The sequence below is a fragment of the Tripterygium wilfordii genome, chromosome 12 (genome assembly GCF_013401445.1).
Source record: "Tripterygium wilfordii isolate XIE 37 chromosome 12, ASM1340144v1, whole genome shotgun sequence".
NCBI classification, from domain to species: Eukaryota; Viridiplantae; Streptophyta; class Magnoliopsida; order Celastrales; family Celastraceae; genus Tripterygium; species Tripterygium wilfordii.
The window spans coordinates 12,431,923-12,456,938 of record NC_052243.1 but is presented as its reverse complement, the minus strand read 5'-3'; the positions used below and the strand labels follow the sequence as shown (position 1 = coordinate 12,456,938).

Below are 25,016 nucleotides of genomic sequence, written 5' to 3'. Positions count from 1 at the left end.
AATAAGTGAAGGATTTTTCAAGACGATTTGAAGAATTAGAGCGAATGACAAGAGAGCAAACATAAGGGTGTATTAGACATCATATTAGGATATCAATGTAAATAAAAAAAAAAATTCAAAAGTGGTGTAAACTTTAAAAAAATTTGTGGTGTAAATAAAATTGATCCATTTGTTATCATTTGACATTATATACTCTATGTTTAATCAACGTAGTTTATGGTTTCACCAAACACCTCATCAACGTATTTTACTTGGCATATATATATTGATAGCGTATAATATACTCTGTCAATCATACTATTTACCAGACGTAGACTAAGAATGGGAGAGAATGGTCATTAATATTTGGAATTATGCAAGCATCACCACCCTTCTAAGTCCACCCGAAAAAAGAATCAATAATAGTAGAGAAAAACTTTATTGTAGGCCACCTTGAGATTGTCCATGTAGTTGCATAAAGAGCCAAATCACCGGGTTACACTTCTTTTAATTAGAATAGAATTGGTTGTAGTTTCTCTTAAATCATATTAAATGTTTTTCCGCAAATGAGAGTTAAGATTAATGTTTAGTATTTACATTTAGGATATAGAATTTATGATTTTTTTTTTGAAAATCTATTATATATTATAAGTTGTAATCCATTCTTAAAATCATGTTATTGTAAGTTGTAATCCATTCTAGTTAAAAGAATCGTAACCCCTAATCCCGTACCAACGGGATAGAACATCCTATATCAAAGATAATGTTATCGTGTGCCCATTTGATTTAATATAACTTCAGTCCATCTTAAAACTTCAAAAACAAAAATAAATCATAAAGATGTAAAGCAATTCAATACCATTGTGCTATTCTAAAGCACTATTAGGCAAAGATAAAAAAACAACCAAATTCATCAAACCATCACGAGCTCAATACGCCATGTATTTCACGCAGAATTGCATCATGAGTGCCATCAAATGCATATAAAAAACGCGACGGCAGTTTGCCAAATATGTAGAGGAGCGAGAGCAGAGGCCCAAGCCAAGCCATCCAAAATTCAATAGACAGACAAAAAAACACAAAGAATTAAAAGACGAGATGACACTAATAATGTCTCAGTACATTTGGACTCTCATTGAAGTCCACTTCCTTCCCTCCATTCCATCAGCTGCAAGGCTTTCAGGGCATTTGGGCAGCTCTAAACACAGTTTTTGCCGTAATTCCCTTGTGATGAATCATCATAGGGGATGGTATGGTACAAATCCTAGCAGGCCAGTCAGACTATCAACAACATCACTACATCTTGTCATAAGGCATAGCATCTGTTGTGATATATCTATGCCGGCCACAGCAGGCGCAACAGGACAAGTATTAAGATTGTGAGAGTTTATGGGTGCTACTACTTCTGTATGATGAAAATTATTAAGAGGAGCTTTTGAAAATTGTGGTGGAAAGGGAAGCATGGAAGATGATGATGATGATGCAGAAGAAGGAATTGCCTTGTGAACGTTGTTCTTACTATTAAAATCCATTGAACCAGAAGCACCAGCATCAGCGAAACTAGTATTATTGTTGTTGAAGTTGTTTCTATTAGCAACCATACTAGTTTCTTCCCCACCCAACATGAATTTTACGCGGGCCGTCGCTCTACCACCATTACCGTTACCACCCGTTCCCTGGCTCGTTTCATCTCCATTTGATCTCTTCAAACAGGACTTGAGCTGGATATTTGGCTGTGGAAGAGGCAGCTGCGCAAGTGCTGGTGTTGGTCGCTCGGACATTGGATCTTTGTATTGCGAAGTATCCACTGGAGTATCGTCACCTCTGCCCTTGTCAGATCCGGACACTTCAGGAGCAGAACCTCCCACTTCCCGTAGTTGGTACCTCACACTCACATTGCCAAATAAGGACTTGTTTCCAACAGCATATTTATATGCAGCCAGAGCATCAAGCTTATGCCGGAACACAACACGACAAGTGAAGGATCTCCAAAACACTCGCATAGCATCCTGATCTATCGAGCCAAAACGACCAAACCTTGCCTTAAGCTCTGCAGGAGATGGAAGTGATGTCTCAGGAGGGAATTTCATCACTAACATTGTAGGCTCAACAGCCCTAGCTGGAGGCACCATTTTCCTTATGACAGTATTCGCTTTGATAGGCCTTGTTGGGGTGATGATCGCTTGCTGTTTTCCCTCTAATCGATGGCCTTCTACAGGCTTCTGAGCAGTCTTCTTCTCTGCAGTCAATGATTTCAAATGATTGATCTTCTTCAGTCTCTTTGCAGCAATATCTTCTTGACGATCAGATGGAAGACGCTTTCGCCCAGATTTCGTTGGATCCTCTGGTCTATTGTTGGGTTTCACAGGCTTTGAAGGTAATAACTTTCTGGTGAGAATACCAGAAGAAATATCAGAAACACCAACACCAGAGGAAGATTTTGTTGCACTAACCTCAAGAGGCTCATAATCTATTGGCGGTGACAGAACCAAGCTTTTCTGGTAATAAAGGGCCCGAAATTGCAAAAAAAATTGTTGTATTGTTCTAGAGCTATTCCTCTCCGAACCATGAAAGGGGTCAAGAGCAAGGCCACGCAAATCTTTGAGAAGTTGTGGAAGCTTGAGCTGATTAATTCCTATACCAGCCATTGTTGATGCATCAACAGAATTAACCATGGAATTACCGGCACCACCAACTTTCCTCTGAACATTCACCCAAGAATCCTCCTTATGAACCATACTAACATGGCTGGATTTTCTAGCCAAATTGCCCCCCGCACCTGTGCCAGATGTTATATGCTTCAGCGGACGATGAGGGACTGTTTTTGAGCCAGAAACTTTCTTTTTCTTCTTCTTTTTCTCCCCCGTAGTAGAGTTGTCAGTGCTCAACTCTCCCAATGGTCGTTTAAGAACTTTGGGCTTCTTCATCTTAACATTATCATTTACTTTACCAGAATGCTTCGCATCAGTCGAAGGATTCTCACCAGTGTGATCATCCTGAATCTGAACCAGTCCATAATTTCCTTCTGGGGTTGCCGAAAAACTTAATCCACTTGGCTGAAAGCCTTCATTTGATTGGGATATTTTCACATCCTGTTCATAGTTGAGGTCAGGCATAGTCTCCCCTTGCTGAAAAGATGGTGATGTACCATCAAATAAACCTGGCAACACTCCTTTCCCCGAAAAATCAGTAAAACCTGTGCTTATCTCACTCATCTCTCGATAAAGAACCTTCTCCTTATTAAGATATGGCGGCTTCACATCATCAGTAACTTGTCTGGCAAGTGCACTGCTATGTGAAGAAGCGAGATTAATATTTTGCACATCCTTACCAGACAAATCTCCTCTCAAACCTGCACCATCCCTGCCTGACAGCAAATCTGATTGCTTATCTTTTGCCAGAAGATAATGTGCTGAAGCAGCCCTCTTCTGTAACACATAATCTCCTGCTTCTAATGCTAAGGGTCCCCCCATGTAAGCAGCAGATGCCAGGGAGCTTGTTTGCCCTGGGCTAACTTGAATGGCTGTTGCGTCACTCGGTTCATATCTCTTCTTGAAGAGGTACCCCCCATCTTTTTTAGAATGGTCCTTGACTTTCAAAGGCTTTTTGGAGCTCTTCCCACCACTTAGTGCTTCCGCAATCACTAGTGGACCACTTAAAGGAGCTGATGAAGGGAAGACAAAATATAGACATCATAAGGGAGGCAGTGTTTACATATAACATGAAACAACATACAGAATCATTGAAGCGAGCAGCATTATTTCATTCAAATAGGCATCAGATAACAATAAACAGAAAAGTTTGTATTGGTGGGATCAAGACACTTTTTCCATATGCTCACGCCGCCTACCTACTTATGCTATAACCAGTAGCCTTTCTCTAAATTTAATTGATTTGATGAAACTACACAACGTTTGCACTAACCCAATGATGATGCATGAATCATCATATCACCTATTCTTATTTCATACGCATAAAGTTGTGAGCAAGTATCAAAAGCAAAATCCCATCCAGTATGCAATCATCCATCAGAAAATTTTAAAAATACTTTCAGAAGTAAGCCCTTTCTAAAAATTATTTTCTTCAAGCACATTTTTCCATAACCCAGGCACAGGTTTTATTTCCTCATCCTTTCAACCTTAACATATGAAGTGCCCCATTTCACTCATGAATAATTGCTCCCTTCGTAACACAATAGGATGCATACAACAGCAAAAAAAGTACAAATTCATCAGCTCAAAATGTATTTTTGAATGAAAATTTTGTTAATTTTTGAACATTAGTTAGTGATGGAAAATTTCAATACAATAGGATAAAATCAGCTATCAGCCTATCATGTGAAACATGAGGCTATACGCATAAATTTCACAAAATAAGCCTAATGTGTGGTCCTAGTCCTACAGAGGTAGAGAACTCGTGGCACCGGATAGTATGTGAAAACTTTATGCCTATATGCTTAAAGTCCACCATATTATATATGTTTGTAGAGATAGAACACCACACTGAAAGTGAAAAGGTGACATAAGTTGCTGAGGTAAAAACAACAAACCTCGGGTAGGCTCCCTATCTGGCAAAACCACATTTTCATGAGATGGGTGTGTTGGTTGCACTCCAAATGCCTGTGCATATGTCTCATCAAACTCTTCAAACACAGCCTTGCGCAAGAAAGAAACTGTAGCCTTATTATTTACAAATTCAAGGTTCATCAGCTCACTTTCTACAGGTGCCAATGCCAATTGTTTCACAAATGAAAGAATCGCACTCGGCTGAAAACCATCTCTCGCCTTGCTAATCTGATTCACTGAATATATCACATTACGCTCATAATCTGGAACATCCACTGCAAAGTAACCCTGCACATTAGTGGGCCGAAAGTTATATGGGTTCCTACATCTACATGCCAAGCCAAGACCAGGCCTCCTACTAGCCTCATCCATTGCTTCCTCTACAGCGTTAATGAAATTCCTGGCTGTCGTTTGCTGGGATTTATCTGCAAAATTATGGTCGAAAGGGATAAGCTCGGATGGGTCAAACCAACCATAGCTACTATCCCCAAAGAAGGCCACCAGCACATGACCATTTCTCCTCATCCGACGGACAGAAGGTGATGCAAATGCCTCATTGAATATATGCCCTGGCCACCATGGGTGGGATTTCACCTTGCCCCACACCATATCACCCACTTCAAATCCATACTTCAATGCGCGGGAAGTACCCAGCGTTGATCCATTTTCCTCACTTGCTACATAATCATCAAACTCCGACAAGAAAGACTTATACATGTCTCCCATACTATCAACACTACCAGATACACCAGTCTCCGAATCAGACGCATCATCGCCACCATCAAACTCATCAACCAGTGGGTCGAAACGAACTCCATCTTTTGGTTCAAAAACCCTAACTCTCATTTCCTTATCTACACCACCATCAATATCCTCAGAAACCCTAGCTCTAACCTTAGCATCCTCAGATCTTTCGTTACTCAAGACCATACGGTCTCCTTCACTCTCTCGAGCTCTCGATTCGAGACCCAATGATGAAACCGTAACTTCATTAGCGCTATCAACACCATCCCCCGGAACCCTACTAGCTTCTTCGACTGCATCCGATTTCTTCCTCTCGAAATCACAATCGTTGTCCATTACAGAGAGCATAGTAACCGACTAGCAACTAAAGCTAAACAGAAACCCCAATTATCGAGAGGCTCTCAAGATCTCAAATAATTAAAAGCGTACCTTTCCAACGGTCCCATAGAGGAATAACTGCCGGGAAATCGCAGTAACCGCACGATTTTGGGGAGCATGTAAATAAAATCCTACAGAGAAAGAGGGGTTCGAGTGTTTTGGATAGAGAGAAAATCTGCGTCTGTGATTTTCTCTTGGGTCTAGATGTTGGGATAAACAGTTCGCCTTTCGTAGTGATAATATACAACGGCGGTGCAGTGAACTCCAATCGATGTGTGTCATCAGATCCTGCCAACGTTATCTCGAACTGCACTATGGTCCATTGATGTAAATCTTAAGGGCCCACCAGCAACTTGTTGAATAAGACAAAAGAAATACTAAATGATTTAAGAGCCTAAAATCAAACGAGTACGGAAGTAGTTGGTCTAATTAAATTTTTGTTCTCTCTTTCGGTGTCTGCTTTAGGTTGTCATGAAGCAATTTTATCATTAGATTAAAACTGTATCTTTAATATATAATGTAAAAATTTTGCTTCATTATCATCAATAAAAATATCACAGGAACTTTAGGTTTGTTATGCAAGAACTTGTTTAGAAATATTATGATGAAAGGAACGTATGAGTTTTCATCGTTCAGTTATTGTTTAGTGAAAATAGTCCTAGGGGAATAGTGATATGCAGAGCGAAATAAATTTTACATGAGATGGCCACAATCTTTCAGTGTGTATTGGATAAACCCATAAATTCGTACAATAACCAACGAATTTACATTGCGCGGGGTTCACAATGAGCTCTTCCACTTTACCCAAAAAAATCACAATGACCTAAAAAAATACAATATAGTCGGAAAAAATGTAACATAAAATTCAATCTATTAAATCACATTAACCAAATTTTCATTGACCAACAATGGAAACCTATATGGGGCTCCAAAATCCATTAAAATATGAATACATATTCAAAATGGTTTACATGGGAAATTCTGTTATTTAGATAGAAAACTATATATATATATATATATATATATATATGTTTACATGGAAAATTCCGTTATTTAGATAGAAAACTATGTGTGTATGTGTGTGTGTGTGTATTCAACCAATACCCCCATTGATGACTTCCTTTCGCTGATAAAACTTGATATCTTATTTTCATTGTGTAAAAAGAACAGGGTAATGTAAAACAAAAATATATAAACCCAAAAAAAAAAGGGATCAATAAGAACCACACAACTCGCCAGGCAGGGCTGCCGGCCTAGATATCTAACACTCACTAATTAACTCGGCTTGAATATTTTCAGGCTTCATCCAATTTTTGGTTGCCAGGTGTTCCAGCGAGCCAACCCCAAACACCGGTTGAGCTCTGCCTCTGTTTGGCTGATAAGGCAGCTTCTTCAGAAGCAGCCTTTTGTCGCTGCAGGAGTTCAAGTTCCTTTTGTAGTGTCTCCATGGCTTGGAGCTTTTGTCGTAATTCTGCAACATCAACCTGTCCATCCCAAGTGTTGTAATCAGAATTCCCCAGAAAAGAAGCAGTCTAAAATTACTATGGAAAACGAAATATATATTAATTACAATCTTTTCGAGCATATAATAGTTTATTGAGCATATGGGCCTCATTGGACAAATAACAAATAGATGAGACGGACAATGATGACACAGTCCCACCTCCCCCCTTCTCATATTTGATGTGACCAATCAAATTTCAATCATTTCGTATGCACCGTGTCATCCTTCTATCAAACAAGAGCTTGAGCTTAATCCACTTGTTCCAATTGATCGCTAGACAGGAAAGTTCCAATTTAAGCTCAAGCTTCAGTTTATGCTAGTTTAATCGAGCTGAGCCCAAACAAATAAGAGAGATAAGCTTGACTCAGCTCAATTGCAACCCTAGTGCCACTGCCACTCAAAGAGAGCTCATCTAGATGGAAGTCTGTCCGGTTTTACTGGCATCATGTATCAAGTACCCATGACAATATCTTACGGAAGAAAATTACATAAAGAAGTCAAAATTTTAGCACATACCTCTAATTTAAAACATCTTGACTGCTCAGCAGCAAGTTGACCACGTACGGACTGGAGCTCCTACAATGTCAAGAGGATAAATTATTTGCATCTGATTCAATTGAGGGAATGAGACATTTCAACTGGAATTTGTGGTTAGAGTTACAAATGTGACACGATAATCTGCACCTCTTGAAGCGTCTGCAATTTCTAACTGAAAGTCCAAGTAATTACCTTGCAGAGGTCCGTGTTACGAGTCTCAGCTTCAGCTAAATCTTGTTTTAATTGAAGCGTTTGCAATTTCTCCCTGCTTAACAAAGATTCCAGTTCTTCCTTCTCGGCCTTCAAGGTTGCCATAAGATGTTCGCTAGTTCCCTCGCCGTTGGATTTCTACATAAAATTCCAAAATTTGAGTGGGAAAGAGTAAAAGAACAATACACCGAGCAATAGCAATTAAGGACAGACTAATTTGCGATATTTTCAAGGTAGAAAACAGCTTTCTTAAGTAAAAGAATGAAGCATATGTAATCATATTCAAACTACGGGAAAACATTCACTGTACATCTTGAATGATCACTGCAATATTTCTAGGAGAAGCACCACATGAAATACGTAATACAAAAGCCACAAACACATGGATATTTAAAAAGTGAGCATGCTTTGCAATGTTATGTACCATGGGATCTGGATCAATATTATCCATCACAATCTCCCTTATTTTTCCTTCTTGGCCTACGTCAAACTCAGACTCCACATCTCTTGTAGGATTTGTGGCATTGTGAACAGCAGAAACACTGTCAGGCACAGGAGCCTCCAGTATCTTTGAGGGCAAAGTTGATTTGTGACTTGGTTTAAGAACATTAACCTAACAATAAGCAAACAATGAAATATCGATACTAGAAAAAATGTACAAAAAGAAGTTGAAACTACTATTAACCTCATTGCTGTAACGTCCATTATACCCTCCAAAAGATACAAGAATATCTTCACCATTGTAAGAGCTCACAACCAAACTCAAACCCTGTATAAAAGAAAATCAGATGAATCAATTCCAGTCACCAAAAGGATTCTTATGATATGATTATGAGGATGAGCATAAACTTCACCGAACTCATCTAGAAATGATAGGTTATGGATACTTTTCATAAGAAGACGCCACAGAAAACCAACGTATTTATAAAGAAACTTTCAGTAATCCAACATATTGAAGCAATTGACCAAATACCTCACTGGCAATAGGAACACGCCCTTGAACAGAAGTAACAACAGACCAAACAAGTGTAGACATGTTGAGGACAACAGTTTCTGAAACCCCTGCAAAAAGGTCACGAAAAACAAAAGTATATCACTTGCACTGCATCGATTATGAGTAGCTTGAACAAAACCAAGACTACTACTGCTAGCTTTACAGAGAATATGTTGTCCAATCTATTTCAAACTGACCAGAACTACAATGCGTTGTTAAATTAAATAAATAAAGAAGGAAAATAAGCATTGGATTTCATCAAACAACTTGTCATGATATTACGAATTCTGATCAAGTATATTTGGTTCTAAACTTTCAATGGTACAGAAATTTTCAGCAATAAAAAAAGCATACTCTTGAAAAGACAGAAATAGCATAAATAAATCCCTTCATGTTCATAATAGTGTTAGACAACAGTAATCCTCGCACTACTAGTGATTGGCGATTTATTGTTCTAATTAGGACTGGCTCTCCATTCAGAGTGAATAATTATTAAAAGCATTCCCTTTATTAAATGTTTTATTTGGGAAATTCATTCCATGTTTACATGAGTTGGTCAACAACACCCAAATCAAGGAATTTATAAACTACGGATTATTAACATAACTAGATCGGTAGACAAGGCCAATGTCACTAATTAGTGATAGCAAATTGCTCTGACTTATATTTTTAGCATTCCCTGCCTTATCAAAATGTCATTTTAAAAATGACAGGTACTTGATAGTTGCCTATATTAAAACAAAATATTTGAAGGATATAATTTAGACTTTAGAGTGCTATAGGTGACTATGGAAGCCTGATATGCAAAGGTTGAGAATTTGCTCTAAGCACAGGCTTAGACAAAAGACTTGAAGGGTTGGTGGAGAATCGTCTGTGATTTTATGAACTCTTCAATAATAATAAAAAAAACCCGTAGAGAAGCGATGCTGGCTAGACTATGGATTCATATACTCATTGGGAATTTCGCTTAATTATACTTGGACTACGAGGCAGAGGACGGATTTGGTCTTTAATCTAAAGCGACATGAGACACATGCTGACCATCAACAAGACTCAACCGGGCATGCTTGATCAACATATTAAATATGAAATATCCCAATCGAATTTTTCTAGTTCTTTATAACTAACTTGGAATCAACAATAGAGACACAATGCAAGAGTCTCGTGTGGAAATTAATCACAAAACTTTCGTACCCGAATTCTGAAGTTGTAAATACATACCATTGTTTTCGAATGAATAAAGACATACCATTTTTATTGTCACCACCACCAACAATAAACCAGTTCTCCCCAACAGTCACACCTGCATGTCCAGCTCGTGGAGCTGGTATCTCGCCTTGTTGAGTGGGTCTTGACCATTCCATCTGAAGTAACCATAAAGATGGTAGAGATGAATGGCAACTATATTTCAGAAAAGTAAATTTAGGAGTGATTATCTTACAGTCCGCAAATCGAGGACATGGAGATCATTGAAACAAGTAGCATGTGAGCCCCCACCAAAGATAAGAAGAAAACGCTCCGCATGGACTGCAGCAGCATGATCAGACCTCGGAGAAGGAGGCACCCCTCTACAAGAAAAATGAAGACCAATTACAATAGAAATTCCTAACCTAACACTTAAGAAGAACAATAATTTCCGTCAAACAATCTACAACTTGATCCACTTATTGTCAAATCCTATGAGTCAAAATCAATTGAAGCACAAGATCCCATTTCAGTTGTGACAGTCAAATCTTAATCACGTTGTCGAAGTTATAACTCAAATCCAAATCCCCAATGATGCAAGCCCTCACTTGAAGCTAGATTCAAGATCAAATAGGAGAGAGATAACTTATCGTGGAACAAAGCACCAACGCTTGCAAAGTAATAGAGTGTCTCAAATAGAATCAATCAATAGGTATGTTCAATCAGAACCCCCTTCACCCTCCCAAGAAAAGAGAATCAAAATCATAGGTCACAATGTAATAGCATACTGCTAAGTGCTAATCATATCATCCATTCCTCAATACGCCTAAATTATACCAACCAAGACCACATACGAAAAAAGAAATAAACACAAGGCTTGTCAAAAATCCAGAAGTCAAACTTACACAGCATCTATTTCATCCCAAGTCAAGGTTTCTAAATCAAGTATGTGCAAGTCATTCAATAAGGATCTTTTTGCATCTTGTCCACCGAAAATCACTAAACTTGTCCTGACTAGAGTCACCGATTGACCACCACGTGAGACCTGGCAATGCAGAAGCAAATAAAATGGAGAAATTCATATAATTGTTTGATAATTAATCAATATAATCAAAGAAGTCATTAGATAAATTACACTTACATAAATTCAAATTTCAAACGTATGTTCAAAAATTCACTCCCGGAACTTTGATTTATGTTTCCATTAGTTTGAAAATATCAACACATTTCAACTCAAGACTATGTGGCAGATCAAGAATCACAGCAACTCTAAGTAATAATCATATATCTGATTTTCAGATCGTTCAGTGTATAATGAATATCCAAAACCAAATCCTAATTCAATTCTTAAAGAAGCAGAATGACCGAAAATCATATGCCTCAGCAGAAAGATAGATAAAGAACAGGCGAACAGCAAGCTATATACCGGTGGTTTCCCGTAAGTCTTCAAGGTTGACCATTTGCCGGTTTGCAGATCAAATTCCTTGACTGTAAGGGGGCAAAGGCAAGCAAAAGTGAATGAAGGGCTTTGATGAGAATCTCGATCCTTTGATAAGGATTATCCAAAAGGAAATAGATTAAACAAGAACGGAAAACTAGACCCTACAACTTCCGGTACATATAGCACAGTAAAAATTCGTATAGCATATATGTTCATATCTTTGTCTTGTATATAGAGAGAGAGAGACTCATACTCTCTGTTCTCTTGTGCCTTTTCTGACAAAGGAGATAACGAAGGGTATGAGTCTCTCTCTCTCTGATACCAATATATGTCAATATTTCAGAATATTTATGAAAGTTTTGCTTATCTATAATTAGAACTAGTTTAGTATCTAATTTAGTTAACATGTACTAACCAGTCTGAAACCGTTTTGATGAAAATGCACTCAGTCAACCCAAAATACAATTTTAATCGACAATTGGAGATCATGGAGAAATGAAGTATACCATTTAATGCTTTTCTTGTAAATAAATAAAATAAAATAATAATAACTGTAAAAGTTAATTGATTCAGAGAACTGACAAAAAAATAATCATTAAATGACTAAATTATAACCTTAGGCTACATATAAATTTGTACCTTGGATAGTTTCCAAGGGATCCTTTGTATGTCCAGCAATAGACAAAAGTCTGTTCTCCCATGGTATCTACGGGAAAATATGAGCACATACAAAATCGACAGGTAAGAATATAACAACTCTCATGGAACTCTTATTAGCAGATATTATGCTAAAGTGTCCATTGATATTTTCGAGGGGAAAGGCGATAGAAAAAATAATTAGTTTATACACACCAATGCATGACCAGCACAAGGGGTTAATGAAGCTGGAGACGAAGACTCCTCAGCTGCAATCTTAGCATCTATCTTTGACCAAGTCCAGCTTCTCAGATCTAGAACCTGCCTCATGCCCAAGTTCAGAGGATGGATGCATAAATACCCCTTTTCTGAAATATTCAAAACAAGAACCAGAGAAGGAAACACCAGTACCATGCCAACATAGCAGTAAAAACTGATGACCCTTAATGTAATTTGACAGGAAAAAGGGATACACATTCCGGAACAAGGGAAAGCTTACAACCACAAAATAATAAAGTTTGATAATCAGATTCAGACTATTCTAGCTATAAGTTATGATCCGAGGTATTTATATTCAGCCATGAGGTCTAAGTGCATTCAATATGTATGACGTAAACACGTCTATGGAATAATTTACTCACATGAAGATCATTCAGATAGCGACCATTGTGGTTTCCTCCATATACATACATCTTATCTTGAACAACTGCTGCTCCATGCTGAAATATGGACAAATTCAGTTCAGAAGAATATTTGTCAATTGATCAAAAACAAAATCACAAAACAAATAAAAAAAATCAGTACCTCGTATCGGGACTTCGGCCGCTGAACAGCTATTGGAGGCACAACCCATTGATCATAAACACCAATTGAACCAAGGCCTTCCGATACAACATCTTTATCCTGAGTTTCCATATGGTTCCCATTTTCAGAAGCAATGGTCTTCGTTTCAGGGTAAGAGTTTCCGTTCTCCATCACAGGTTCGACTTTGGAGTTATGCTATTACAAGAAAAACATATATATACATAAGTAAAACATAACCAAACTGATTCTAAGAATTAGACGCCAATAGAATATTGGTCAATGCCAATGGAATTACAGTGCAGATGCAGGTATGTATTGAAAGAATCTAGGTAACACAAGAGGGGGGGGTGAATTGTTTTACCCTTAAAAATATGTCAAATTTGAGTTTAAACCTACTGATTTCAGATTACTTTAAATCTTATAGAAACTTGATATTAGTGAATATAAGCTTGAGGTCTAGGTTAGTTCAAGTAGGAATCAAGTACTAGAACTAAATACAACAAGCACACACACAAATAAACAAGTAAAGAGTAGGGTAAGAGAGTGCAAACAGATTTATAGTGGTTCGGCTACGTATAGTCCTACATCCACTCCTCAAGGCTCCTCCTTGAGAGTTTGAATCCACTATGATTTGCTTGTTGAAGAGCCAAGCCTCTCTCTTTACACCAGCTGTTGTTTAAAGTGCCAACTTCACTTTACAATGGCTGTTTTGGCTTACCAAGTGCCAGCCTCACTTTCTTGTGATTTTGTAAGCTAACCACCAGCACTTAGACTCTTAATTGTGTGTACAAAGTGACTCTATAATGATCAAGGAGTGTACAATGAAGCTCGAGTATTTTCTGAGTAAGAATGAAGGCTTGAATGCTTGTAAAACTCTCAGAGAATTGGAATCAAGTTCTGTGTTGTTCTATGGAGTATATAGAAGCATTTATATGCACTAGAATTCCTAAACATGACCGTTGCATGGAGCTAGACCTTTTTGACTTTTAAGGCTTTGTGATCTTGAAAGATTTCAGCTCCCATTTGCAGCTATATTTCACTTCTTGTCTTCTCCATTTATTTCTTCATCTCTTCAATAATTCCAACTTCTTTTACAGCCAACTTTGACTTCTTATCTCTTTCACCTACTTCATTGCTTTTCTTTTCAACAATTGCAGCCATCTTTAACTTTTTGCAGTAACTTGAACATGTGATGTTTGTAGGTGCTAGGAAAGTCTTCATAATTTAATTTTCAGCATGCTTTGCTAGCTGCCATTTCAAATCAGCTGCTAATCTTTCTTTTCTGTACTCATTCATTGAATTTCAGCAAGCTTTGACTTTATAGGATGACAACTTGTGATATGCTAACTTGTGTAAGATTAGTAATGGCCAAAACAACAAGACAAATCATAATGAAATCTGAAACCTGAAACTTAGTGACTTGTAAGCTTGATTAAAAGCTTCATGTCTTGATCTTTGTTAGCCTTGCAAATTAAAGCATTAAAGGATAGAAACAAGTTCAGAATATAATTAAGAATGCATAGCAAACATAGAACACATATTTTGATCAACATATAGAATGCACACTTCATCATCAAAACTCATATCATAACATTCTCCCCCTTTTTGATGATGACAAAATATGTATGACTTAAATCAGATTTAAGTCTTGATGTTTGTCAATTTGTCAATGTTTCTCCCCCTTTTTGGAATAATCAAAAAGAATAATATTGAATGCTCCCCCTGAAATGATGCATGGTAGAAACTAAGATGTTTGAGTTAATCCTAGTTCATGTCTTAAGAATTTAAATCTCTCAGAATTCAAGGGCTTTGTAAAAATGTCAGCAAGTTGGTGAGTAGTGTCAATGTATTCTATGCTAACATTACCCTTTATGACATGGTCCCTGATAAAATGGTGCCTAACATCTATGTGTTTGGCTTTGGAATGATGCACAGGGTTGTTTGATAGATTGATTGAACTTGTGTTATCACACATAATTGGGATTTTTGAATATGTGAGTCCAAAATCACTTAGTTGTTGTCTTATCCATAATAGTTGACTACAACAGCCCGCTAAAGCTACATATTCTGCCTCTGTGGTTGATAGAGCCACACTGTATTGCTTTTTAGAATACCAGGAAACTAACATTCTTCCTAGAAATTGACATGTGCCAGAGGTACTTTTCCTATCAATCATGCTGCCTGCATAATCAGCATCAGAGAAACCAAACAAATCAAAGTTTGATTCTCTAGAATACCATAGTCCTAAAGTAGGGGTACCATTTAAGTATCTAAAAATTCTTTTGACAGCTTTTAGATGTGATTCCTTAGGATTTGATTGAAATCTAGCACACAAACATACACTAAACATGATATCTGGTCTACTGGCAGTTAAATATAGCAAAGATCCAATCATGGATCTATAGAGTTTTGAATTTACCTCATTGCCTTCTGAGTCTATGTCAAGTTTAGTTGTAGTTGCCATAGGAGTTGGAGAAGGTTTAGCTTTGTCCATTCCAAATTTGATCTGAAGATCCTTTATGTATTTGGTTTGATTGATGTGTGTTCCCTTAGGCGTTTGTTTCACTTGTAAGCCAAGAAAATAGGTAAGTTCACCCATCATGCTCATCTCAAACTCCCCCTGCATTCTTGCAGCAAATTCCTTGCACATACACTCATTAGTAGCTCCAAAAATCACATCATCAACATATATTTGTACTAGTAGTATATCTTGATCTTTAATCTTAATAAACAAAGTGTTATCAATTTTCCCACGGCTAAAACCACATTGAATTAAGAAGCTGGACAGCTTCTCATACCAGGCTCTAGGAGCTTGTTTTAATCCATAAAGAGCTTTATTTAATTTGAAAACATAATCTGGATGTTTCAAGTCTTCAAACCCTGGTGGTTGTTTAACATACACTTCTTCATTAATTTTTCCATTTAAGAAAGCACTTTTAACATCCATTTGAAATAATTTTATTCCTTTGTAACATGCAAATGCAATTAATAGTCTTATGGCTTCCATTCTAGCTACGGGTGCATAGGTTTCACCAAAATCAATGCCTTCTTGTTGATTATAACCTTGTGCAACTAACCTGGCTTTATTCCTTGTAACTACACCACTTTCATCCATTTTATTTCTATAAATCCATCTAGTACCTATGATTGATTTATTTTCTGGTTTTGGAACTAGTTCCCATACATTACATTTTTGAAATTGATCTAATTCTTCCTGCATGGCAATAACCCAATCATTGTCATCTATAGCTTCACTTATATTCCTAGGTTCAATCTTAGAAATGAGTGCAACAAAATTGAAAACATTAAGAGATGATAACCTGGAATTTCTGGTCTGAATTCCTTCATGTACATCACCAATTATTTCTTTTGGTGAATGATATGTTGTGTACCTTGGTTTCTTTGGATCCACTACTATGGTTGGTATTGAAGTTGTGCTTTCATGAGTTTTATACTCATTTTTCTCTTCTTGTTTCTTAGTTCCAAAAATGTCAACTTCCTCTTCAGAGTCATCTTCCTTCTCTGGAGAAATTGTACCAGCTTTTTCCTTGTTTGTTAATTCTGCAATTTCTGTTACTATATCCACATTTTTCTCACAAGAAGGTGTTAGAGTAGATAATTCATCAAATTTAACATGTATTGCTTCTTCAACACATTTAGTTCTTTTATTAAACACCCTATAGGCTTTACTAACCAGTGAGTAGCCTAGAAAGATACCTAAATCAGATTTGGAATCAAATTTGTCTAGATTATCCTTGGTATTTAGAATAAAACATTTACATCCAAAAACTTTAAAATAATCAACTCTAGGAGGTCTTCCATTCCACAACTCATAAGGGGTTTTCTTAAGAATAGGTCTTATTGTTAACCTATTTGAGACATAACAAGCTGTATTTATTGCTTCAGCCCAAAAATACTTAGGTGAATTGTTTTCAAGCATCATAGTTCTTCCAATTTCTTGTAAAGTTCTATTTTTCCTTTCCACCACACCATTTTGCTGTGGTGTTCTAGAAACTGAAAAATTATGTGAAATACCTTGTTCATCACAATATTTTACAAATTCATTGTTCTCAAACTCACCTCCATGGTCACTTCTTATTCTAGATATGCAACAACTCTTTTCATTTTGCAATTTCTTTACTAGTTTTGAAAATTCAGTTAAGGCCTCATTTTTATGTGCTAAAAATAGAACCCATGTAAATCTTGTATAGTCATCAACTAGAACAAAAGCATAAGATTTTCCACCAAGACTTTTTACTCTACTAGGACCAAAAAGGTCCAAATGCAATAGTTGTAATGGCCTTGAAGTAGAAACTACATCTTCAGGTTTAAAAGAGCTTTTCACTTGCTTGCCTCTTGTGCAAGTATCACAGACACCATTATTGACAAAATTCAGATTTGGAACTCCTTTAACTAGCCCTCTTTTAGTCAATTTAGCTAAGGTGCTCATACCTATATGTCCAAGTCTTCTATGCCAATTTTCAATTACTAATTCAGATGCAACTAAGCATTTTACAGAACTTGCATGTAACATTTCCAAGTCAATTTTATAAACGTTACCTTTTCTGAAACCAGTTAAAGCTGTGACATTTTCAGCACTTGTTATAAGACATTTTTTCTTAGAAAAACACACATTAAGATCTCTATCTGTTAATTGACTAATACTTAATAGATTGTAAGATAAACCATCTACCAAGAGCACATTTTCAATGCAAACCAAAGAGAGATTACCTATAGACCCTATACCTAGGATCTTACCCTTTGCATTGTCTCCAAAAGTTACATATCCTCCATCTTCTTTCTTTGTGAAGGACGAAAACAATTTTGGATTTCCAGTCATATGTCTAGAACACCCGCTGTCCAGAAACCATTCACAAGCTTTAAGGCTTGATTTTAGACAAACCTGCAGAAAATTTGTGTTTATTTAGGTACCCACACTTTGTGGGGTCCTTGGTGGTTAGTATCAACAACATATGTTCCTTTAGGAACCCAAATTTGGACAATTTTTTTATTTATAGTTCTTGACCTGAATCTGGAATTTTTAATTACTGAGCTGGTAGAGGCATTAAAATCAAATTTGCTTCTTTCTAATAATGTTTCCTTCAATTTAGTAGGATTGTATCCTATCCCTGTTTTATCTAGATATTGTTTTTGCATAGATAGGATGTTATCAAGCTTGTCTGAACTAGCATAAAATTTTTTAAAAGACTCTTCTAAGCATTTGTTCTTTTCTTTTAGACATCTAAGTTCTTCTAGCAAATCTGAATTATCAGGCATAGTAATGTCCTTAAAATTTTTCAGCTCCTCTAGTTCTATGTTTAAGTTGTTAAGCTTGCTTTGTAATTTACTTATTTCTTCTAGACATGCTTTCTCTTTATCTTTCAAGCTAGTATTTTCCTTTTTCAAGTTCTTGTTTACAAAGATAAGTTTTTCATTTTGATTGCACATTTCCTGGAAAGATTTAAATAATTCATCAATAGAAATATCATCATAATCAGAGTCCAAATCAGATTCACTAACCTCTGCAGAAGAATGAGCTTCTTCCTTAGCAACTAGGCAAAAGTTTGCCCTGATATCTTCATTATCAGATTGGTCCGACTCTGAAGAATCTAGATCCCAAGTAGATTTAAGTGCTTTCTTATCTTCTTTCTTCTTATCTATGTAGTGTGCTCTTTTCCTCCTTGGACATTCATTTTTAACATGTCCTGCTTTGCCACAATTAAAGCAAACAACTTCATCAATTGTTTTACCTTTTTCATTTCTTTTGCTTCTGTTAGGAAACTTCTTCCTGTACTTCATAAATTTTTTGAAATTTTTAACCAGCAAAGCTGTATCAGCATCACTATCATCTTCACTATCTTCATGGGAACTATGTACAGCAAGTGCAGTAGTTCTTTTCTTGTTGTCCTCTTCTTCCTCTACTTCTCTATCCTTCAATTTTAGCTCATGAGTCATTAGGGAACCAATGAGTTCCTCAAGAGGTAATGTCTTCAAGTTCTTTGATTCTTGAATTGCTGTCACCTTGGCATCCCACTTTTTAGGTAGAGATCTTAGGATCTTTTGAACTTGATCTGCATCTGAAAACACTTTACCAAGAGCAGTTAAATCATTTACTAAACCAGTAAGCCTTCCATACATATCAGATATTGACTCATGAGGTTCCATTTTGAACAACTCATACTTATGAACAAGAATATTTATTTTAGAGTCCTTAACTTGACTTGTCCCTTCATGCTTAACTTCTAATTTCTTCCATATATCTCTAGCTGTTACACATGTAGAAATATGATTATATTCTTGTCTACTTAGTCCACAGTGTAATATGTTTTTAGCTTTTGCATTATAGGACACTAACTTCTTGTCATTTTCACTCCATTCACTTCTAGGTTTATCAATCTCTGATTCTTCTTCACCTTTCTTGATCTGTTTTGTTGGTTTATATGGTCCATTTGCTACAATTTCCCATAACTCAATGTCATTTGATTGTAGAAAAATCTCCATTCTATTTTTCCAAAAAGCATAGTCTTTTCCTTTAAAGAATGGTGGTTTATTAATTGACATTCCAAACTCTTCAGCCATCTAATTCTCTAGAATGTTAGTTCTTATGAGAATTTAAAACCTTGCTTCGATACCAATTGAAAGAATCTAGGTAACACAAGAGGGGGGGGTGAATTGTTTTACCCTTAAAAATATGTCAAATTTGAGTTTAAACCTACTGATTTCAGATTACTTTAAATCTTATAGAAACTTGATATTAGTGAATATAAGCTTGAGGTCTAGGTTAGTTCAAGTAGGAATCAAGTACTAGAACTAAATACAACAAGCACACACACAAATAAACAAGTAAAGAGTAGGGTAAGAGAGTGCAAACAGATTTATAGTGGTTCGGCTACGTATAGTCCTACATCCACTCCTCAAGGCTCCTCCTTGAGAGTTTGAATCCACTATGATTTGCTTGTTGAAGAGCCAAGCCTCTCTCTTTACACCAGCTGTTGTTTAAAGTGCCAACTTCACTTTACAATGGCTGTTTTGGCTTACCAAGTGCCAGCCTCACTTTCTTGTGATTTTGTAAGCTAACCACCAGCACTTAGACTCTTAATTGTGTGTACAAAGTGACTCTATAATGATCAAGGAGTGTACAATGAAGCTCGAGTATTTTCTGAGTAAGAATGAAGGCTTGAATGCTTGTAAAACTCTCAGAGAATTGGAATCAAGTTCTGTGTTGTTCTATGGAGTATATAGAAGCATTTATATGCACTAGAATTCCTAAACATGACCGTTGCATGGAGCTAGACCTTTTTGACTTTTAAGGCTTTGTGATCTTGAAAGATTTCAGCTCCCATTTGCAGCTATATTTCACTTCTTGTCTTCTCCATTTATTTCTTCATCTCTTCAATAATTCCAACTTCTTTTACAGCCAACTTTGACTTCTTATCTCTTTCACCTACTTCATTGCTTTTCTTTTCAACAATTGCAGCCATCTTTAACTTTTTGCAGTAACTTGAACATGTGATGTTTGTAGGTGCTAGGAAAGTCTTCATAATTTAATTTTCAGCATGCTTTGCTAGCTGCCATTTCAAATCAGCTGCTAATCTTTCTTTTCTGTACTCATTCATTGAATTTCAGCAAGCTTTGACTTTATAGGATGACAACTTGTGATATGCTAACTTGTGTAAGATTAGTAATGGCCAAAACAACAAGACAAATCATAATGAAATCTGAAACCTGAAACTTAGTGACTTGTAAGCTTGATTAAAAGCTTCATGTCTTGATCTTTGTTAGCCTTGCAAATTAAAGCATTAAAGGATAGAAACAAGTTCAGAATATAATTAAGAATGCATAGCAAACATAGAACACATATTTTGATCAACATATAGAATGCACACTTCATCATCAAAACTCATATCATAACATGTATAAGGTTTAAATTCTCCTTCGCCATCCATATCAATCTAAATTCACACTGTCCATTAGGAATACAGAGTTCATATCCTACCCAATAAATTACAGGGTCATATAGACTTCACAAAATGGCAGCATTTTTTTTCAGAACACAATGCCAGCATATACAACAATAGAGTATATGCGTACTACCACAGAAGTTCTTTCAATGCTCCTCACCATGTTCATCAACTACCATGAAATTATTTACAGCAATAAAATAATGTATCATTGATAAAATAAAATAAAAAAAACGCATAGAACATCAGTAGTTTCAGGTACTTACATTCATTTGTACATCTACAACAGGCTCTGCCACAGGGTTAGATGCTCTTGAATACCAACCTGGATCCTCCTCCTATTCAAAAGTAAACAAATATTTAGCTCAGGTTCAATATTAATTTAAGCTACCATGAACTTGGAATCTTGTGGGTATGACCTCCAAAATTTTCACAAAGAGACGCATGGCTTCAGTAGAAGCCATGTTTCCAAGCGCCTGCCAGCTGCATGTATAGAAAAAGAACTAACTCAACAAGATGAAGATGATTCAATTATCAAATATCAGATAATATGTGCTGGGCTACAACTGTCTGTCATCAGTCATGTGGAACCTAGATTTTTGAATGACATATGGCTCCAGGTGGCCGTCAGAAATAGTATTGGAGGGGCAAAAAGGTGTATGGGTACTTAAAACTTAAAAGTAATGCAGCTTATTTCCATTTTCCATTCATCATGACATATGGACTGGCCCCAGGTGACCACCAAATGTAACAGCTTATTTCCAAAACTCTAAGCTGGTATGCCACAACAAATTGAATAAACGGAAACCAATTGACTGCACCATTGAATTCGCACATACGCACGAAGCATCAATACACTGAAAATAATATATTTACATACTTCCGAATTAAACAAACCTTTTCCATTTGCTTTGCTCTACAGCACTCCAAGCGCTAGGTTTTGGGACTTTACATGGTCCTACAATGGCCTACAATCACATTTAAAATGAAAAAATGTTTAAACACGGAATAATAAATGGAACTTTCATACTGAAAATTTTCCAAAATTCTGGAAACCATTTGAAAGAAACACTCAAGCCCTCGTAGTAAATAAGTATGCACTAAATGTATAATTATTAATATATTATGCAAACAAAACATAAAGCTAGGGGCCAATGGGATCCAAATATGTACTATGAAAACTCCTCCTAATGCAGTACAACTTAAACTTCATATCCCTCTCTTCCTTCTGTCAATAAGAAATTACAGATACAGATAAGCAGTTTCATCATCCCAACCTAAATGCACACATCAAAAAAATCATACACAACCCTTTCTGAAAATTAAGAGGAATGACGCGAACGGTACCCCCATCGAATAGGCTAATTCACACGAAAACAACAAATCAGCTTGTAAATCCATGACGAACATTGCATTGAATTCATCTCCACCAAAAATCGACGGTGATGAGACCAAGTAATTCCGCGGGAAACGAAATCAATGTGATTAAAAATTAGTATAAGCCCACATTGCACATCAGAAAACAACAGTAGCTATTCAAGATCACTGGATCCAACGATTAAGAAATAAGAATAGGAAGACAAATAAAAGGAGGGATTGACACCGTAACGCTACCTGCTGGTACAAGGCGTAGAGGAGTAAAGCGGCTTCGTTTGAGAACTTAGAGGTGACATTTTTGGTGGAGGAATCAGGAGATCCATCGAAACCGGCGTACGAAGCCGCCGCGTAGAATCGTTCCGGGTACGCGAGGCCAGAGCTTGCCCTCGCCATCGACGCCATTTCAGTCCCTCTATCTCTTCCCTATCACCCTTGCTATCTCTCCTTTGCGTTTACTTCAAGGATCCTCGATTCAACTGCAACAAATTACGAGCTTCTCTGTCGTTTCTGCTTGATCCGGTGTTGCTATGGTAACGGAGTTTTGTGCCTTCTCTCGGATCTCACCTTTGGCCTCTCATTCTCTCTCATTTGAGTTCTGAATTAAATATTAGAATAATAAATTCATTTAAGGAGAAAAAATAAAATACGGTAGTTATCTCCCCACGAGAGTTCATTATTTTGCATTTATGCTACATATTTTCACATATTTATCGAAAAGAGGAAGAAACAAATGAAATATTGTATTTAGCTCCCCATGAGAGCTCGTTATGCTGCATATTCCCCAACATTTATTAATATTGCAATGGCGGCTGGGTGGAGAGTGGACTTTGACTTTCTTCATTATCAATAAGTTTTAATGTTTTATACTATTTCAAATCAAAATTTTCCTTTTTAAATAGGGAAATTTTGAGGACTGAAGAAGGCATTATATGGCCCTTCTGCGCGACACTAGCAACTAAAGTTTAGACCTCATATCAGATGTTAAAAGACAAATTTATATAGTATAACTCTCGGTTATCAAAAAAAAGTGTCCATATGATTTTGATTTACAAATGTATTTACTTAGAAAATGCTTATGAATGTCAAGATGTGTAATTATTTATTTGGTGCCAGGATCCTTGCGCTTGTAACATTTTGAGAAGAAAAAAAAAATGAAAGCCAACTAGTATTGATCAGTTGATCTCCAAACATCTATGTTGTCAATAGAACATCTGAAAGTGTATTGTTCAAATCCAACTCATGCAAAAGGTTACATAGATGTTAAACTTTATAGGAGGATTGGCATAACCGAACCGATTGGCATATAAACAAACTTCAGTCTCTCCTACACAACCAAGGCGTTTTCTGAATCTAAAAACCAATGGCGACGGCCAACGCTTTCTTGTTGTATAACACTCTCCTTTATCTTTCTATCTTTTTTTGTGTTAGGAGGTAATACTAAATGATTCTGCAATTCTGTGGAAGTCTGTTCTCACCTTTGGCCAAGCAGATTCTGGTGCCTGAGCGTTTAGGGTATATAACCTACCACCTCGAGCGCAACAAACAGCTATGTTATGCCGCCGGAATGAAGGGCTTTCAACCCTGAATTCCAGTTCATAATAGTTTACCTCCCTCTGTGAGTCCTTCCTTACAGTTGAATCTACCAAAGTTCCTTTCACTTCCGGGCGTTGTCCCGATCCTGTGATCGTTCGAACCACAGCTTCTCCCACCTCCTTTGGCCCTCCAAATGCTTCAATTCTGCAAGGAACTATGAAGCATTAGCTCTACATTCATGTCTGCATTCTGCAGTTGCGATATCACAGATGACTAGCATGACTTACGAGAAATCGAGAGGAACTGGTGCAACAATGACACTGACGTTAAGCTCCCCGCTTGAACCAGGTGGACCAAATGCAACCACTGGTTCGTTTATAGCTCTGCGACGACGATCACTGGATTTCAGATTGTTTAGAGGAGGTGGGTCTAGTGATCTTTCATATTCTGATCTCTCAGCTGCTCTGTAGAGTAGCCTCTGATCTCCAACCCAACTTGCTGGGTATATGAAGTCTGTTTTCACAATGCACCATTAATGGCAAACAGAAAGCAAAAAGATACCAGTAAACTTATGTGTGTGTGTGTGTGTGTGTGTGTGTGTATATATACATATTGATCGTACTGACCAAAACCTTCATTTGTTTCAAGGCAACGACTGTACCCTCCAATTGGATATAGCACATCCAGCTTGAGACTTCTACCAGTTTCAGGTGACAACCCCAGAAGAAAACTTGTAATACCAGCAAAATTAGCACCCACAGCCACCAAAGAAGCTCCTGCAACACCCACAAGTAATCGCCTCCTAAATGTGGTCTCTACTGCTGCAAATTGCTCTGCTGGTGGCCACTTTGACACCTCTTGAAGGCTCTCCTTCCGGTCACCGGAGGACTGTGTTATGAAAAGCCGGCAGCTGGGTGAGGCATGTTTGCAGGCATGGAAGTGAAATCCCATTGCCATGGAAGTGAAATCACATCTGGAATTAGTTTTAGATGTGGAGAGAGTGGAGAGTCCTGTCCTGTATGGTGTGTGGTGATGGTCCTATCTACATTTTGGTGGCTCTGAATTTTCTGGTCCTGAGATTTTTTTAAAAGACTCAACCAAAAATTGAATTTAAAAGTCACATATATAAGATAGTAACTACATAAAATAAAAATGGGCATGAGTAAAA

The 25,016-nt window shown here is 37.0% G+C and overlaps 3 protein-coding genes across 4 annotated transcripts; all 3 read right to left on the bottom strand.

Annotated features, from left to right (window-relative positions):
• Window positions 1-890: 890 nt before the first annotated feature.
• Window positions 891-5,865, bottom strand: LOC120010859. Its single transcript, XM_038861754.1, has 2 exons — window positions 4,529-5,865; window positions 891-3,643 (listed from the first exon to the last, which is right to left on the bottom strand). The coding sequence occupies exons 1-2, from the start codon at window positions 5,634-5,636 to the stop codon at window positions 1,218-1,220; spliced, it is 3,534 nt and encodes a 1,177-aa protein (XP_038717682.1). The 5' UTR covers window positions 5,637-5,865; the 3' UTR covers window positions 891-1,217.
• Window positions 5,866-6,787: 922 nt separating this feature from the next.
• On the bottom strand, window positions 6,788-22,918 carry LOC120011167 (acyl-CoA-binding domain-containing protein 4). The gene is made up of 18 exons (XM_038862235.1): window positions 22,553-22,918; window positions 21,836-21,906; window positions 21,358-21,421; window positions 21,205-21,276; window positions 12,978-13,172; window positions 12,815-12,892; window positions 12,390-12,494; window positions 12,177-12,243; window positions 11,523-11,584; window positions 11,002-11,141; window positions 10,353-10,479; window positions 10,161-10,275; window positions 8,891-8,979; window positions 8,603-8,686; window positions 8,342-8,530; window positions 7,900-8,055; window positions 7,687-7,746; window positions 6,788-7,150 (listed from the first exon to the last, which is right to left on the bottom strand). The coding sequence occupies exons 1-18, from the start codon at window positions 22,715-22,717 to the stop codon at window positions 6,962-6,964; spliced, it is 2,028 nt and encodes a 675-aa protein (XP_038718163.1). The 5' UTR covers window positions 22,718-22,918; the 3' UTR covers window positions 6,788-6,961.
• Window positions 22,919-23,463: 545 nt separating this feature from the next.
• Window positions 23,464-25,016, bottom strand: LOC120011438 (psbP domain-containing protein 7, chloroplastic). Of its 2 annotated transcripts, none has more exons than XM_038862549.1 (3): window positions 24,481-25,016; window positions 24,136-24,361; window positions 23,464-24,052 (listed from the first exon to the last, which is right to left on the bottom strand). In XM_038862549.1, the coding sequence occupies exons 1-3, from the start codon at window positions 24,803-24,805 to the stop codon at window positions 23,740-23,742; spliced, it is 864 nt and encodes a 287-aa protein (XP_038718477.1). In that variant the 5' UTR covers window positions 24,806-25,016; the 3' UTR covers window positions 23,464-23,739. The 2 variants fall into 2 exon arrangements, with proteins under 2 accessions (XP_038718477.1, XP_038718476.1); XM_038862548.1 differs by having other exon boundaries at window positions 24,475-25,012.